The sequence below is a fragment of the Annulohypoxylon truncatum genome, assembly GCF_022578515.1.
Source record: "Annulohypoxylon truncatum strain CBS 140777 unplaced genomic scaffold F4807scaffold_15, whole genome shotgun sequence".
Lineage (NCBI taxonomy): Eukaryota > Fungi > Ascomycota > Sordariomycetes > Xylariales > Hypoxylaceae > Annulohypoxylon > Annulohypoxylon truncatum.
In genome coordinates, this window is record NW_025953801.1 from 359,877 (window position 1) to 375,752 (window position 15,876).

The 15,876-nt window shown below is 49.1% G+C and overlaps 2 protein-coding genes across 2 annotated transcripts; one reads left to right on the plus strand and one right to left on the minus strand.

Moving 5' to 3' along the window:
* Window positions 1-187: 187 nt before the first annotated feature.
* On the minus strand, window positions 188-6,646 carry F4807DRAFT_424883 (uncharacterized protein). The gene is made up of 3 exons (XM_047997916.1): window positions 5,692-6,646; window positions 679-5,639; window positions 188-625 (listed from the first exon to the last, which is right to left on the minus strand). Exons 1-3 carry the CDS (start codon window positions 6,212-6,214, stop codon window positions 515-517), a joined length of 5,595 nt encoding a protein of 1,864 aa, XP_047854439.1. The 5' UTR covers window positions 6,215-6,646; the 3' UTR covers window positions 188-514.
* A 2,004-nt stretch (window positions 6,647-8,650) lies between these two features.
* Window positions 8,651-15,813, plus strand: F4807DRAFT_424885 (beta subunit of fatty acid synthase). The gene is made up of 3 exons (XM_047997917.1): window positions 8,651-8,736; window positions 9,187-14,432; window positions 14,479-15,813. Exons 2-3 carry the CDS (start codon window positions 9,236-9,238, stop codon window positions 15,576-15,578), a joined length of 6,297 nt encoding a protein of 2,098 aa, XP_047854440.1. The 5' UTR covers window positions 8,651-8,736; window positions 9,187-9,235; the 3' UTR covers window positions 15,579-15,813.
* Window positions 15,814-15,876: the final 63 nt, after the last annotated feature.

Genomic DNA, 15,876 nt, shown 5'->3' on the forward strand with positions numbered 1-15,876 from the left:
GTGTCCACGCCATGTAACGATATCTTCATTGAGCTAGGTAGTTTAGGTTATTCTGATCTGTAGCGCCCACCTACTATGGTTGACATCAAAATTGGCTAACCGTAGTATCGGCACAAGGCTTTCACATGTCAGAATCCAATCTCTAAATTTCACTCAAACGCAAAATATCTATAAGACTGAATGAATCTTTCAAAAGCAGATAGTCAAGTACCTTACTCTACGAATATCTGGTATATCACTGAGGTCTACATCCTTGATGTCAAAGTCTATCGTAAGTTATTGAACAATTATTATATTTTCTTCTCGGACTAAGCCTGTCCAAGATGATACTTGCTAGTCATCCGATATCTCTTCCATTCGTACCATCCTCATTGACTGCGTTTCTAATAAATGCAATGGCTCTCTTACATTCTCTAGTTGTCTACAGAGGGATATACAGTGAAGCCAAGAACCCAAAACGACGAAAACGCACCACACCAGTTGTACAGAAATAAATCGAAAAACCTAAGCTGGTTTAAAAGGTCGCGACGGCAATGGCGATGGATTGTGTCTCCGAATGTGAGATAGAGACGCTAATCTCCTTCACACCTGCTTTCTTTGCGGCTTCTTGAGCATCGCCATGAAGCTACGGTTGGTTAGTAAATCTGTGCCTATAGAGTTCGGTGGGGGTTCACTTACCGAGACGACAGGAGCACCGTTCTCACTCGGAAGAATCTCGATGTCCTTTAAGGGCGCACCAGCGCCTCTACTTTGGACACCTAGACTTTTGAAGACAGCCTCCTTCGCACTCCACCTTCCGGCGAAGGAGCTTTGTGGGCTTGGCATCTTCTTGCAGTACGCAATCTCCTTGTCTGTGAAGTTGCGCTCGATGAATGTAGGGTTTTCGATATTGATGGCTGCGATGTCTTCTACATCAACACCGACCTTGTTATTCTTCCCTGTCTGGAGACTTCGAGCTAGGCTCTCTACCACCTCCTTGGTGTTTTTCGCCTTTATAGTGTGGGGACGAGCAGCCTGTTGGGCGAAATCGGTAGGGTAGGCGAGTTCAGCCGTCTTCACATTCTCCGTGACCCTGGCGTCGGGGTTGAGAAGGACAGCGGTGAGCTGGTCGTCACTGTATGGCGCGTGGTTCTTGGCTTGGAAGATTGCGTTATTGACTATACCGTTATGCATGTAGCGGTACGCTTTCTTCTGACGAGCCATGACCTTGGTAGAATACTCCACATACGTCTCTTTGTCGAGAGTGGCAAATAAGTACCTGGGGTGTACGCCGACTGCTTGGGCGCCCTTTTGGCCGAAACCGAAGGAAGTAAGCGAGAAGGCCTTTACACCATCGGTTTGGATGCTTCGACTGGGATACACAATCAGGTCAAACTTTTCCATGTCTTTGTCAACGTTATCAGCGTTGCGGTTGCCGGGAACCAAGCCGCTGTTTAGAACTTGCAAGCAGCCGTTGAACATCCAAGCTCCCGCAGCACCCTTCGGATGACCGGTGAGATACTTCTGGAAGACACCCAAAACAGCGTTGCCCCTCTTGCGGCCGAGATGACGCAATTGTTGGCAGATGACTGATGACTCGTTCTTGTCATTGGCCTTGGTCGATGTACCATGGAAAGATGCAACGTCCAAGTCGTCAATCGTAAGACCCCAAGTAGCAAGAGCGCCCCGAAGAGGAGCAATGGTGTTATCTTGCTTCCAGAAGTTGTTTCCAAGGCTTCGTAAGGCTTCCTTCTCCTGTCGTGCAGCTTCCTTCTCGATATGGACGGCTCGGGCTTGGGTGTATTCCTTCTCGTCAAATTTGTGACCTTGGGCTTGCATGGCAGCTGCTTCCTCGTAAAGATATTCCAATTCGGATTCTTTCCAGTTGCGAATCTGTCTCTTGCGAAGCTCGATCTGTCGCCGGCGGTACTTAAGATCCAATAGAGGGGACGGGAACTTGCTGGGAGCCTCCCGAGCTGTGGTCAACAAACCTTGTCCGGGAGCTGGCACGGAACGACCGATCTTGTCGCTTGCAGTGGTGGTAAGGGCAAGAACACCGTAAATTGGCACGCCCATATCAAGCGCTAACTTCGCTGTCATGATAACTTGGATACCACAACCCTGGGATTCCATGAACCCACCTCTTGTCGTGGTAGTCGGGCGCGACATTTCCTGAGGCGTACGCCCGTGGGCGAACTCGTCAAGACTGTTGCTTGTTGCTTTCATGTTGGCGAATTCGTAGGAACCCTCTTCACCGAAGTCATCAAAACCACCAACTAAGCAAATACGTGCTTTACCCTCCATGATGGCTTCGTAACCGATATCAACGGACTCCACAGCCGTAGCACAAGCTCCGACAGGGGTTTTGATAGGACCGGAGGAAGACAGCAGGAGCATGTTGACCCAGGCGGCCATGGTATTGATGAATGACTCCTGTAAGATATCCTTTTGGATGTCGTGGTCCATCTTCCGCTTGGTATACATCCCATTAAGAGCATTCATACCGCCTTGGCCAGAACCAATACAGTTGCCAACTTCAGACACATGCACGTACTTATAGAACTCGTACGGGTCCGTGATACCAGAAGCCAGGAGAGCTTCGGCAACGGAGATAAGCACATACAATGTGACACGGTCGACTTGAGAAATAATGTCATCGGGAACACCATATTTCTTAGCATCCCAGCCCGTAGGGATTTGGCCGGCAACGAGACGGTCAAACTTGAGGGCCTTCGGAATCCAAAGCGTAGCGCCCTTCCTTAAGCGAATGGTGTACTCGCCGGTTTCTGTAATCTCGAAAATTTCGCACTTATCACCATGCTGCCTCTTGAATTCCTCGGCTGTCTCCTTAGATCCCTCAAAAGGTTCTAGGTCCTCTTCTAATTGGATCTCGTGCAACATCATCTTCTTGTTGGGATCATACCCATCGAAGAGCTCCGGCTCAATGAGGCGGATACCAGAATGCTCAAGAATATATTTCTCGTACTTTTGTTTGATGTCCTTATCTTCGACTGGGTCATTGGTTTTGGCGTCAACCCAACCTGAGTAGGGCTGCCCTTTAATGGGACCGTTGAAGTTCTTGATGAGACCCATGATCCATGCCATCTCGACGCAACCTTCAAGAGAAAATTCGCCGTACGCCTCCATTTCCCAACGGGTTCGCGAGTTACCCCAGGGCCCAATTTCAGCAAAACCAGTGACAACGACGATCTTTTCCAAGTCCACCATGCCTTTTAGGCTATCGTTGAGAGGCTCGATTTCTTTCTCCCAGTTGGGAAGGGGTGGGAAGTCGAATTTGATGTTGGCACGCGGCTCAATAACTTTCTTCTTGTATAGTGCTTCCGAGTTTTCGCCATTTACGACCTTATTCTCAATAGCGGTCTCTTTGGTTACAGCTCGGCGAACCTCGCTAGTTTCCATGATGTCCTTACGCAGGCGAGTCATGGTGTCATTTAAGTTGGGAATGAATTGGAGACCACCGTTGAGATCCGCAAACACAGGCTCATTTTGGCAGAGGTCTACGATAGCAGGAGACATGAGTCCAAGAAGATTGAAAGCCATCTCCTGCTGGGAGAAAGTGCGGACGCCGAACTGTTCAACGCCTTCGGCTACAATGTTGTTGCCGGACATAAGGCCAGTACCACGAGTCCAACCAATGACGGCCCCGCAAATGGTGAGATAGTTGGCCCAGTCCTCAGAGTGCCAGCGGTTGAAGAGCGTTTCTAGACCGAGCTTTGATTCTGAGTAGAGGCCGTCATTGCCGAATGTGCCGTGGTTGGGAGACAGCGGAAGTACGACTTGGGCAGGCCGTGTTTCGAAGCCGCGCTCCGATTTCTGTGTCTTCACGCAGCCCAGGAGGCGGATCAGGTTCGTCAACATGATGCGATGAGCTAGCTCAGATTTCGAGTCAACACCGTCGATCTGGCGGCCATTCTCGGATATGGCAGCGAATGGAACAATGTAATCGAGGTCCCATCCTAACCCGGTCTTAGGGTCGTAAATGTAGTTGACAAGTGCTTCAACGTCTTGCTTGCTGCCCTGGTTGAACGGAACAACGACGAGCTGGGATCCACGTGCACCAAATCTAGCATACATAGCCTGGTAATACTCAGTTACCTGTCGCGAAAAACGACTGGTTGTTACGATGACTCTGGCACCTCCGCTGATCAAACCCTGCAGAACTTCGGCGCCGATCGAGCCAGCACCAGCACCAGTCATGAGAACATATTTATCCTGGTAAGTGACGCCGGCCTTAGCAGCCTCCTCCAAGCAGTCCAGATAAATGCCTGTTAGTCGTTTGCTGTATTCCCAACCGTGCAAGTTGTGGCGCTTAAGGTGTAGGAAAGGAATAGTTTCCATCTTGCCCTTTCCATTTTGACCATTGGGCTTCAACGTGGGTTTTTTGAGGGGACCATTGGCCTTTCCAGAATCCTTAGGTAAAATCTGGCTCTCATTCATGGCAAGCGAACGAAGAACATTCCCATAGAGGTTCTTGAATTCTAGCTTCGCGGTCTTGGACATCTTATGTTGCTCTTTAATGAGTTTGACAAGGCGCCCGAGATCGTTCTGCACCTTGGTCCGATTGCCGTACTCGGAGATCTTCCCGCCTTCCGCCATTTGCCGGACGTAATGCTCGAGTTTGCGGCAGCTCTGTCTAGGGATTTCTTCATAGTTGAGATTGCCACGAGCATCTATGGAGGTGTGCGGACCCGTCGGGATAGCTACATCCTTATAAGCTGGCGCGACATCTAGGACGTCTTTGCAATTTTCAATTAACTGCTGTCCAAGCTCCTTAGCCAGTTTATAAGTCTCTCCACGGTCCGTGGGGCAATTATCAATATGATACTGCATGAATTCGAGTAGCAAGGGATTTGATTTACTCATGATGCGAATGCATTGACTGACGATTTCTCTGTCGACAGCCTGCAACCGGCCAAAGATAACGTCGTAATACATGCTGAGAGCATCTTGTCGCGCCCAATTCCAAGAAGAATCGTAGGTACGTGCTTTCAAGGGACTAAATACGGGTTCGATACCTGCTGCATAAAAGTCGCCATGCTCAGCACTCCAAAGATCTAGCTGCGCCTGGAGCACTTGTTGCGACTCTTGTGATGTCTGTGCGGCTTTGTCGCCTGCTCGAAGATCCATTTTCAGGTACCTTGCCAGCAGCTCAAGCTGTTGCTTGAACAGGGCACGCTGATCCTTGGTCAGGGCATCGATAGCAGCGGGGTCCATCATCATGCCTCCTGACCCACCAGCGGCTGGACCGGCGGATGACGCTGTAGACAAGCTGACACCGGCGTTGGTAGCATATTTTTGTGCAACATCATCGAGGTAACCTTTCGCATCGTTCTCAGAACCGAGGCGAGATGCCGGCTCCATAGTAATAGCCAATACAAGAGCACCGTCCTGCCTCCCAGGGCCGAGACCCCATCTCGTTTCTAGATACTTGCGCGCCGATGTCATGTTGAAGCCACCCGGCATCTTCGAGGAAATTAGGCGGGCAATCAGCGATTGCGACTGCTTTCCGAGCTGGCCGTTGAATGTTGCCTGCATTAATCCTGATAACTCGTCGATAGGAGTATCTTCTGGCTTTTCCGGAGTTGACCCAAACTCCTTCCCTAGATCTCCTAGGATTTCGTTCTGGAGAGTGGATTTACCTATGCCTCGATTAGTTCTGGACCATAGAGTTTTCGGAATGAGCGTTCTAACCTCCGACTAAATCCTTGATCGCCTTGCTTAGAGGTACCTCTAAGAATGGCTTCTTTAACTTCTGCGCGATCAATGCCCTGACAATTTCGAGTGCAGACACCGGCACGTCGTCAACGGCTGCAGCGGGACCTGCGCTCGGCGCCGGAGCAGCCGCAACAGGTGTAGCGGCTGCTATAGGTGCTGACGCTGAACTTGAAGAGCCCTCCGCAGGAGCCGCAGTGGGTTCTGGTTCCTCCTCAATCGGATCCACATCATAGTAAATCTCTTTTGCATCTTTATTGTAGCACAAGATCTGACGTTGAATGGATTTAGCGGCATCGAAAGCTTCATATTTAGATGCGATCGTTCTCTTCGCCATTACACCTAGAGTATCCGCCGGGCCGACTTCAACGATACGCTCAGCCGTCTTCTCACCAAGGAAGACATCTTGTGTTTCGATCCATCTCACGGGAGAGGCAAATTGGTAGGCAAGAAGCTCAACGAGCAACGTGTGAGCAAGCTCCTGCTCAACCTCGGGACGCATGTCGGCGGGATAATCGAGATAGGTACGTAAAGGGGGTTAGAAGGGTATAAACAGGAATAGAGTGTCGACAACTCTAGAGGGCACCTCCACTTGTTTGATATTACGTCGACTGAGAGGCGAGACACACAATGAGGGGATTGTCTCGTTCGTGTTCGATTACTCCTCTTTTCGTTGTAATTTCTAATCCCTAGACTACGTAATAGAAGCCAAAGATAGTATAGCACAAGCAGGCTTGAAGGAATAAGAAAGGAGCGAATAGCAAGGACGACGGGAAGGAGGTGGTCGGTGGAAACAGTGAAGCACAGGATGAGAAATGGGGGAGGAATTACTGATCGGAGCAATTCACATGAATAGATTAGTAGTTGTGTAAGTATGAAAATTATGAAGCGTCGCCGTTGTAGGCTGGCGATCACTTTGACGAAAGTTGTTTTTGCCCGGGCCTGAGAAAAACAAGCATGGGAGGTACTAAATTACAAAGACTAAACGCGGATAGGTAGGCACGTGTACAGAGGTACCTAGGTAACTGTCGTACAGGTAGGAGCAAAGGCGGGAATGAAACGAGCTTTCCCAAATGTTGAACTGCATTAATGGAAAATTTTGGCGGGATCCTAGAGGGTCGTCGTTCCCCAATGCCGGGCCAATGGCTAGACTACAAGTACCTACCTAGACTACTAGTCGCCAGCAGCCTAGAGCATTCCCCATGCTGCAGCAATCATGCATCGAGCCTGTCGTGCCACCGCAGCTGCTGGTGCGATACTTTAGGCGCGTTTGGAGAGCAAGAGCGCTCTGGCAGGCATTAAATTTTCTCTCTCGTGATTTGTTCCGAAAAACATTCCTTCTCCACTATCCCTCAACCACCCCCTAGGCGCTATGCCTATCAAGGTCTAGTCATCCTGGAGACCCTTTTCTCCACAAGGACCTAGCCTTTGGTAGCCCACAAAAGTTGGGTTGAAAAGTATTGAGTAGATGGACATTTTCTTTTCCTCCCTCGTTAACAATATCTATCGTCTCATTCCTCTGTTTTTCTGATCTCGCCACCCGAGATCGTTCGGACGAAAGAACCAAGCTTTCTTTTACTATTAACTTCCCGAGTACAGGTCGTGTTCAGCTTCGAAGGCTAAAGACGTGTCTGAAGACCTTATCCACGATTTTTATCTGCAAGGTAGTCGATAGTCGATCGTCATCCGGCTCTAGTCTCATGCAGACTCTCACAGCCAGGACGAGTAGTATTGCAGGGGATCCTCTTCCGTAATACCAGGCACCACGCGAAGCCGCGTCTGACTGGCCTTGGCTGTCGTTTGCCTGCCGTGCCATTTCAGTGGGCCACCTGGTACGGGCCAGGGGTTGGTCCTTGACAGGAGTATAGATACTTCCTTATCCATTATCAATGCCATCCTTCACATCAAGATCATTTTAAGGTTGATTTTCAATCCCACCCTTTCGTGTGTTCCTCCAAAGAGATGCAAGAAACGAGTAGCAAATGCGACCAACCAAATTGCGCATAGTTTCGTATTTCACATCCTGAAATCCTAAGACACCGCATGTTTGTGTGAGATCGTGGGTTACCATTGGTCGTCTTATTATCTTGATAATCCAGAAGAAGCACATACACTGATACAGCAACCCAGGCGCCCAGGCGCCATAGCGTTGCGTCATCTCACCCTCTCCGCAATTCAAACTGCAGCCAGCATCTGAATGACACGCATCGAGGATGACCTCGGTTCACAGACGCACGGATCTAATGATTAGAAAATAGATCGCTACGTATCTTTAGTATCTACAGACAGCCAGAGAGTCTAAAGCTTTAATAACACCCATGGCAGCTATAAGTAACCCATCAGATTAAAAAGGGAATCCGTTGAGCCGAAGAAGATCCCGTTGACTTAGTTTATTCATTTTGATAATCCTTCGTAGGTCTACACAGGAGTTTGTTCTCCTCGCTTTCCTACTTCGTCACCGCTCACTTGAGTTGCCAGACCGACCAATCGTCACATATCTACTATGTAGGTATGTATTGGAGCCAGTCAAACAGTAAAGTCCCCACGCCCCTACTGACTCGAGGGCCCAATAAAAACGATGCTAAATTATGCTTTCGTCCGATATGGCCGTGACAATGTTCTTGATGTCTGTAGAACGAAACTAAGTTATAATGTGACGGCTAGATATAGAATTTTGGTGAGGGCTGAACATGGACATGATACAAAATTGTCTATGACATCTCTTTGTCAGATCAAGTTCCAAGGTTGTCTTAAAGATACTAATATTTGAAGGTTTAATGTAGTTGAAATAAGTATAGATACTTCGAAGTTGTGGTGACAATGATAGTGGATCAGGGCTGCAGGTGCACCCATGGATGCTAGGCTGGCTAGTTGCTAGGGACTAAAAAGGTGTGGCACCTAAACATATGGATCCCCAACAAGAACTTAAATTTTTTTTCTGTCGAGGGAGCTGTCCCTGCAACGGAAACGTTAAACTCATTTGCGTACGCTCTAGACGTTTTATCGGGTAAATTTACTTGCTAGGTACGTTGAGGCCCATTGGACAAGGGACCTTCCGCCGCACTGCAGGTGTTTAGTACCACAACCATCTGGCTTCCCGATTTCCGACTTGATAGGAAGTTCCTACCTGATGTATCTATCACGATCCTTTTCTTTCACATCGAAGTTGCTAAATCACATATTTCCCAACTTTAATCCAGTTTCCTCCGTAACACTCTTGTTAACTTCCTCATCGTGACAGACAAGTAGTCTTCGCCTAGTCAATCCCTCACCAGCGAAGTTCTTGTTTGCCTATTAACGATCATTGGCGCAGTAGAGTTCTTCCAATTGTTTACTTTTTTTGTCCCCTCAAATTCCCAAGAGCGCCGCATCTCCTGCTCTTTACTGAGTTTACGGAGGTAATCTTAATAGTAAGAGATATACTCTTTGTAACGTAGACACCATCTATTCTAGATGCTAACATAGACTTAAAAGCACCGATTTAGACATCTGCCTCGCCAGCAACTTCACGATACCCCTAATCATGTACGGAACTGGTTCGGGCACTGGCCCACAAACGGGCGTTTCTACTCCCAGATCGTCCTCCTCCCTTCGACCCCTCACCCTTGCCCACGGATCTCTTGAAGCTTCGTTTCTCGTGCCTACCAACCTCCATTTCCATGCGTCACAGCTCAAGGACCGGTTCACAGCCGGCCTTCCCGCGCCAACGGACGAATTGGCCTTAGACGATGAACCTTCGTCTGTAGCTGAGCTTGTCGCAAGATACATGGGATTTGTTGCGCATGAAGTTGAAGAAGGGGAAGACGATGCTCAGGGTTCGTACGAAGAAGTCTTAAGGCTCGTTCTTAATGAGTTCGAGCGCATGTTCCTTCGAGGGAATGACGTCCATACGCTGGCAAAGAACCTGCCAGGTATTCTCGCCAAGCAGATTACCGTAGTGCGGTGCTACTACGTAGCCCGTTCAGTAGCAAATCGAGCAATCAGACCGCATGAATCGGCACTCTTGAGAGCTGCCGACGAAGGAACCGCCGGCATCTACAGCATCTTTGGTGGGCAGGGAAATATTATCGAGTACTTCGATGAACTACGTGAGGTATACGAGACATATCCCTCATTCGTGGGCGAACTAGTTGCCACGTCCGCCGACCTTCTGCACAACCTTGCTCTTGACCCTAGAACAGACAAGTTGTACGCAAAAGGACTTGACGTGATGGAATGGCTTCGCTCCCCAGACACGACTCCTGATCCCCAATACCTGATATCCGCCCCCGTGAGCTTGCCATTGATCGGATTGGTACAACTATGTCATTACCAGGTCCTCGGAAAAGGCCTGGGTGTACACCCTGGAATACTACGAGATCGTATTCGTGGCGCAACTGGTCACTCTCAGGGTGTCATTGTCGCCGCTGCTACTGCTGCCGCAGATTCATGGGAGTCGTATGAAAAGTTAGCTAAGGACGCCTTGACAATACTATTCTGGATCGGCGCCCGTAGTCAACAGGTGTTCCCTAGAACCTCGTTAACTCCTGCTATGCTCCAAGATTCTATTGATAATGGTGAAGGAGATCCGACGCCTATGTTGAGCATTCGGGACCTCCCCCAGAGCGAGGTGCAGAAGCACATTGACGCCACAAACCAGTACCTCCCAGAGGATCGACACATCGCCATATCTCTTATCAATAGCCCCAGAAATATGGTCGTTACTGGCCCGCCGATTTCTTTGTATGGGTTGAATCTTCAGTTACGCAAAGTGAAGGCGCCCACAGGCCTTGATCAGACTCGAATCCCTCACACGCAGCGCAAAGTTCGGTTTGTTAACCGTTTCTTGCCCATCACTGCACCCTTCCACAGCAAGTATCTTTCTGATGCTACAAAGCTGATTGATGAGGACCTTAAAGATGTCACCATCGATTCATCCTCGCTCGGAATCGCCGTCTACAATACATGCACTGGTGCTGATCTAAGAGACGAAGTCGAGGGTGATATTGTGCCTTCTTTGATCCGCATGATCACGCGAGACCCCGTAAACTGGGAGAAGGCAACGGTCTTCCCGGAGGCAACGCACGTGTTAGATTTCGGGCCTGGTGGTATTTCTGGTCTTGGTATATTGACAAGCCGTAACAAGGAAGGTACAGGAGTACGTGTCATCCTCGCTGGTACTATCGACGGTGCTGCACAAGAGGTGGGTTACAAGTCCGAACTCTTCGACCGCGATGAGGAGCATGCCGTGGTATATGCCAATGACTGGGTGAAAGAGTACGGTCCTCGGCTAGTCAAAACATCGAGTGGCCACACTTACGTGGATACAAAAATGAGCCGATTACTCGGTGTCCCTCCGATTATGGTTGCTGGTATGACGCCTGCTACAGTTCCGTGGGATTTCGTTGCGGCGACAATGAATGCCGGATACCATATTGAATTAGCCGGTGGAGGCTATTATAATGGTAAGACGATGACTGAAGCCCTGTCCAAAATCGAAAAAGCCATCCCAGCTGGACGAGGAGTCACAATCAACTTGATCTACGTCAATCCCCGAGCTATGGGCTGGCAAATCCCCCTCATTGGCCGACTCAGAGCTGAAGGCGTCCCCATTGAGGGCTTGACCATCGGTGCGGGTGTGCCGTCTATCGAAGTTGCTCAAGAGTACATAGAGACCCTTGGATTAAAGCACATCGCTTTTAAGCCAGGCTCTATGGAGGCGATTCAAGCAGTGATCAATATTGCCAGAGCAAACCCAACCTTCCCTGTCATCTTGCAGTGGACTGGTGGACGTGGAGGTGGCCACCATTCGTATGAGGATTTCCATCAACCAATTCTGCAGATGTATGCCCGTATTCGGCGTTCAGATAACATTATCCTTGTTGCCGGCAGTGGTTTCGGCGGTGCTGAGGATACGTATCCCTACCTTACTGGTGAATGGTCTAAGAAGTATGGCTACCCGTCTATGCCTTTCGACGGCTGCCTCTTTGGTAGCCGTATGATGGTTGCAAAGGAAGCCCATACGAGCAAGGCCGCCAAACAAGCCATAATAGACGCCCCAGGTCTCGACGACGATGAATGGGAGCAGACGTACAAGGGCGCAGCCGGCGGTGTCATTACCGTTCGATCAGAGATGGGTGAGCCTATCCACAAGCTCGCTACCCGTGGTGTTAGGTTTTGGGCTGAGATGGACAACAAAATTTTCAGCTTGCCAAAGGAAAAGCGTGTTGCTGAGCTTAAAAAACATCGTGATTATATTATCAAGAAGTTGAATGATGACTTCCAGAAAGTTTGGTTTGGACGGAACAAGGCTGGCCAGACTGTTGATCTTGAGGATATGACTTACGGTGAGGTCGTGCGCCGAATGGTGGACCTCCTCTATGTCAAGCACGAGTCACGATGGATTGACCCATCCTTCGCTAAGCTCACAGGCGACTTCATTCATCGTGTCGAGGAACGATTTACTCAGAACGCTGGCCACCCATCATACCTACAGAATTACTCCGAACTGAACGAGCCGTTTTCTGCTGTTGAGAAAATACTCGCCTACTATCCTGAAGCTGAATCCCAGATCATAAATGCTCAAGATGTGCAGCACTTCTTACTTCTGTGCTCGCGCCGTGGCCAGAAGCCCGTGACTTTTGTCCCATCTCTCGACGAAAATTTCGAGTTTTTCTTCAAGAAGGATTCGCTCTGGCAATCTGAGGATCTTGAGGCCGTCATCGATCAAGACGTTGGACGTACTTGTATTCTGCAGGGTCCCACTGCAGTCAGGTATTCGACCGTGCTAGACGAGCCCATTAAGGACATCCTAGACAACATTCACAACGCTCACATCGCCAATTTAACCAGAGACGTATATGCAAACAAACCAGAGTCTATCCCTACCATTGAGTATTTCGGCGGCAAGCTCATTGACACTGAGATGCCCCTAGACATTGAAGGCCTTACAGTAGCTTACGATCAACACAAAAACACGTATCGCCTATCATCATCCCCCGGTGCTGCTCTTCCTCCCCTTGATAGTTGGCTTTCCCTTCTAGCAGGTCCGAATCGCAACTGGCGCCATGCCTTGTTTACCTCAGAGGTCCTGGTACAAGGCCATAAATATCAGACAAATCCCATGAAGCGGATATTCGCGCCAGTCCGTGGTCTTTTCGTCGAGATTCTATATCCCAACGACCCGGCCAAAACATCAATCATCGTACGCGAACAACCGCGGCATAACCATTATATCGATGTCATTGAAATCAAGTTGAACGGCAAACGCGAGATTACGGTTAATATGATTAAAGACACCAGTGCTCTTGGCCGACCGGTGTCGTTACCCCTCAGGTTCACATACCAGCCTGAAGCGGGATATGCGCCAATCCATGAGGTCATGGAAGGGCGAAATGACCGTATCAAAGAATTCTACTGGCGTGCATGGTTCGGAGACGAAACATTTGATCTTGACACTCCCGTTACCAGCAAGTTTGACGGAGGACGGACCATCATCACCAAGGAAGACATCAAGGACTTCGTGCACGCTGTTGGCAATACCGGCGAAGCTTTTGTTGACCGTCCTGGCAAGGAAGTGTTTGCTCCCATGGACTTTGCAATTGTTGTCGGATGGAAGGCCATCACAAAGCCTATCTTCCCTCGAAAGATCGATGGTGACCTTCTCAAACTTGTACATCTTTCCAACGGCTTCCGAATGATGCCCGGCGCGGACCCTCTGAAGAAGGATGATGAAGTAAAGACAACTGCTCAGATCAACGCCGTGATTAATCAGGAGTCTGGCAAGATGGTTGAGGTCTGCGGTACAATCTACAGGGATGGCAAGGCTGTGATGGAAGTTACATCACAATTCTTGTATCGTGGTGTTTACACCGATTACGAGAACACTTTCCAACGCAAGATGGAAACGCCGATGCAAGTTCATCTCGGCACCTCGAAAGATGTTGCGGTCCTGAAGTCAAAAGACTGGATTCAGTTCGACAATAACGATATCGAACTCCTTGGTCAGACGCTGACGTTCCGCCTCCAGAGCTTCTACAAATTCAAGAACAAGACGGTTTATAGCAGTGTTGAGACCAGCGGTCAAGTTTTACTCGAGCTCCCTACTAAGGAGATTATCCAAGTTGCGAGTGTCGACTACGAAGCTGGTGCGTCTCATGGCAACCCGATTGTAGACTACCTCGAACGCCACGGCTCTTCCATTGAGCAGCCGATCAACTTTGAAAACCCCATCCCTCTTAGTGGCAAGTCACCCTTGCAGCTGAAAGCACCTGCTTCCAACGAGACGTATGCGAAGGTGTCCGGTGACTATAACCCTATTCACGTGTCTCGTGTTTTCTCTAGCTATGCCAATCTACCCGGCACTATCACACATGGGATGTACTCGAGTGCAGCCGTGCGAAGTCTAGTAGAGACTTGGGCAGCAGAAAATAACGTAGGCCGCGTTCGCAGCTTCCACGCTTCCCTTGTCGGTATGGTGCTGCCGAATGATGATATTCAAGTCAAGCTTCAGCACGTTGGGATGATTGGTGGTCGCAAGATTATCAAAGTTGAAGCAAGCAACGAAATAACCGAAGAAAAGGTACTGCTTGGAGAAGCTGAGGTCGAACAGCCCGTCACAGCATATGTCTTTACCGGACAAGGATCTCAGGAGCAAGGTATGGGTATGGATTTGTACAACACCAGTCCTGTTGCCAAGGAGGTCTGGGATAGGGCCGACAAGTATCTCCTGGACACATACGGTAAGTTAATTATTCTATGTAAGGCAACATTCGCTAACTATTCCAGGCTTCTCGATCTTGAACATCGTAAAGAACAACCCGAAGGAGCTAACTATTCACTTTGGTGGTCCCCGAGGCAAGGCAATCCGCGAAAACTACATGCAAATGAACTTCGAAACTATCGCTGCAGATGGCTCTGTCAAATCCGAGCGCATTTTCAAGGAGATCAATGAAAAGACAACATCCTACACGTACCGCTCTCCAACCGGCCTTCTATCAGCAACCCAGTTCACACAACCTGCTCTTACTCTTATGGAGAAAGCCAGTTTTGAAGACATGAACGCCAAGGGTCTCGTTCCGCGAGACAGCACATTTGCCGGCCATTCTCTAGGCGAATATTCTGCTCTTGCTGCGTTAGCAGACGTGCTACCTATTGAGTCGTTGGTCTCTGTAGTCTTCTACCGTGGATTGACTATGCAAGTTGCCGTGGAGCGAGATGCTCAAGGTCGTTCCAACTACTCCATGTGTGCCGTCAATCCTAGCCGGATCTCGAAGACGTTTAGTGAAAGCGCCCTCCGATATGTGGTCAGTAATATTGCTGAGGAGACTGGTTGGCTCTTGGAAATTGTCAACTACAACATTGCCAACATGCAGTATGTCTGTGCTGGTGACCTGCGCGCCCTGGACACCCTCACTGGTGTCTTGAACTTCTTAAAGTCGCAGAAGGTGGACATCAACCAACTTCGCCAGGACCTGAGTATTGAAGAGGTGAAGGCGCACCTTGTCGACATTATCAAGGGCTCTGCTCAGCAGACTCTAGCCAAGCCTCAGCCAATAGAGTTAGAGAGAGGATTTGCTACCATCCCTCTCAAGGGTATCGACGTGCCATTCCACTCGACATTCTTGCGGTCGGGTGTTAAGCCTTTCAGAAATATCCTGCTCAAGAAGATCAACAAGACTTCTATCGATCCCGCCAAATTAGTTGGAAAGTATATTCCTAACGTAACGGCGCGCCCGTTCGAGCTCACGAAAGAATATTTCCAAAATGTGTACGACCTGACAGGGTCGCCAAAGATCGCGCAGATATTGCAGGACTGGGATAGTTATCAAGACGAAGTAAATGGTGTCAATGGCGTGAGCGCACCTGTGGAAGTGAATGGCCACTAAGGGCTTCGTACCTGTGTGGTAAATGTGGATGCGCCCTGGAGCTATTCCGGGAAAGCGCGATGAGGTTGGTGGGATAGCATTATGCGGGTTATGTTTTATACTCGCTGTATTCTCTAGTTGTGTGCTATTACGTCGATAATGTCCGGATGGAAACTGGTGTTGGTTTAATGTCCTCATAGATACACTTGGAAGTTTAGATAGATTCTTCCAACCCAATGAACATTCAATGCTTGTATTTCATTGCTTTGTGTCGTGATTACTCGATCATTTTCCTTGAAAATAAGTACTAATTAAGTTG

Coding starts and splice junctions, on each gene's coding strand:
- F4807DRAFT_424883 (XM_047997916.1), bottom strand. CDS start 6,214: ATGCGTCCCGAGGTTGAGCAGGAGCTTGCTCACACGTTGCTCGTTGAG. Junction 5,640..5,691: donor GATCAAGGATTTAGTCGGAG/GTTAGAACGCTC, acceptor ATCGAGGCATAG/GTAAATCCACTCTCCAGAAC. Junction 626..678: donor ACGGTGCTCCTGTCGTCTCG/GTAAGTGAACCC, acceptor AACCAACCGTAG/CTTCATGGCGATGCTCAAGA.
- F4807DRAFT_424885 (XM_047997917.1), top strand. CDS start 9,236: ATGTACGGAACTGGTTCGGGCACTGGCCCACAAACGGGCGTTTCTACT. Junction 14,433..14,478: donor GTATCTCCTGGACACATACG/GTAAGTTAATTA, acceptor TAACTATTCCAG/GCTTCTCGATCTTGAACATC.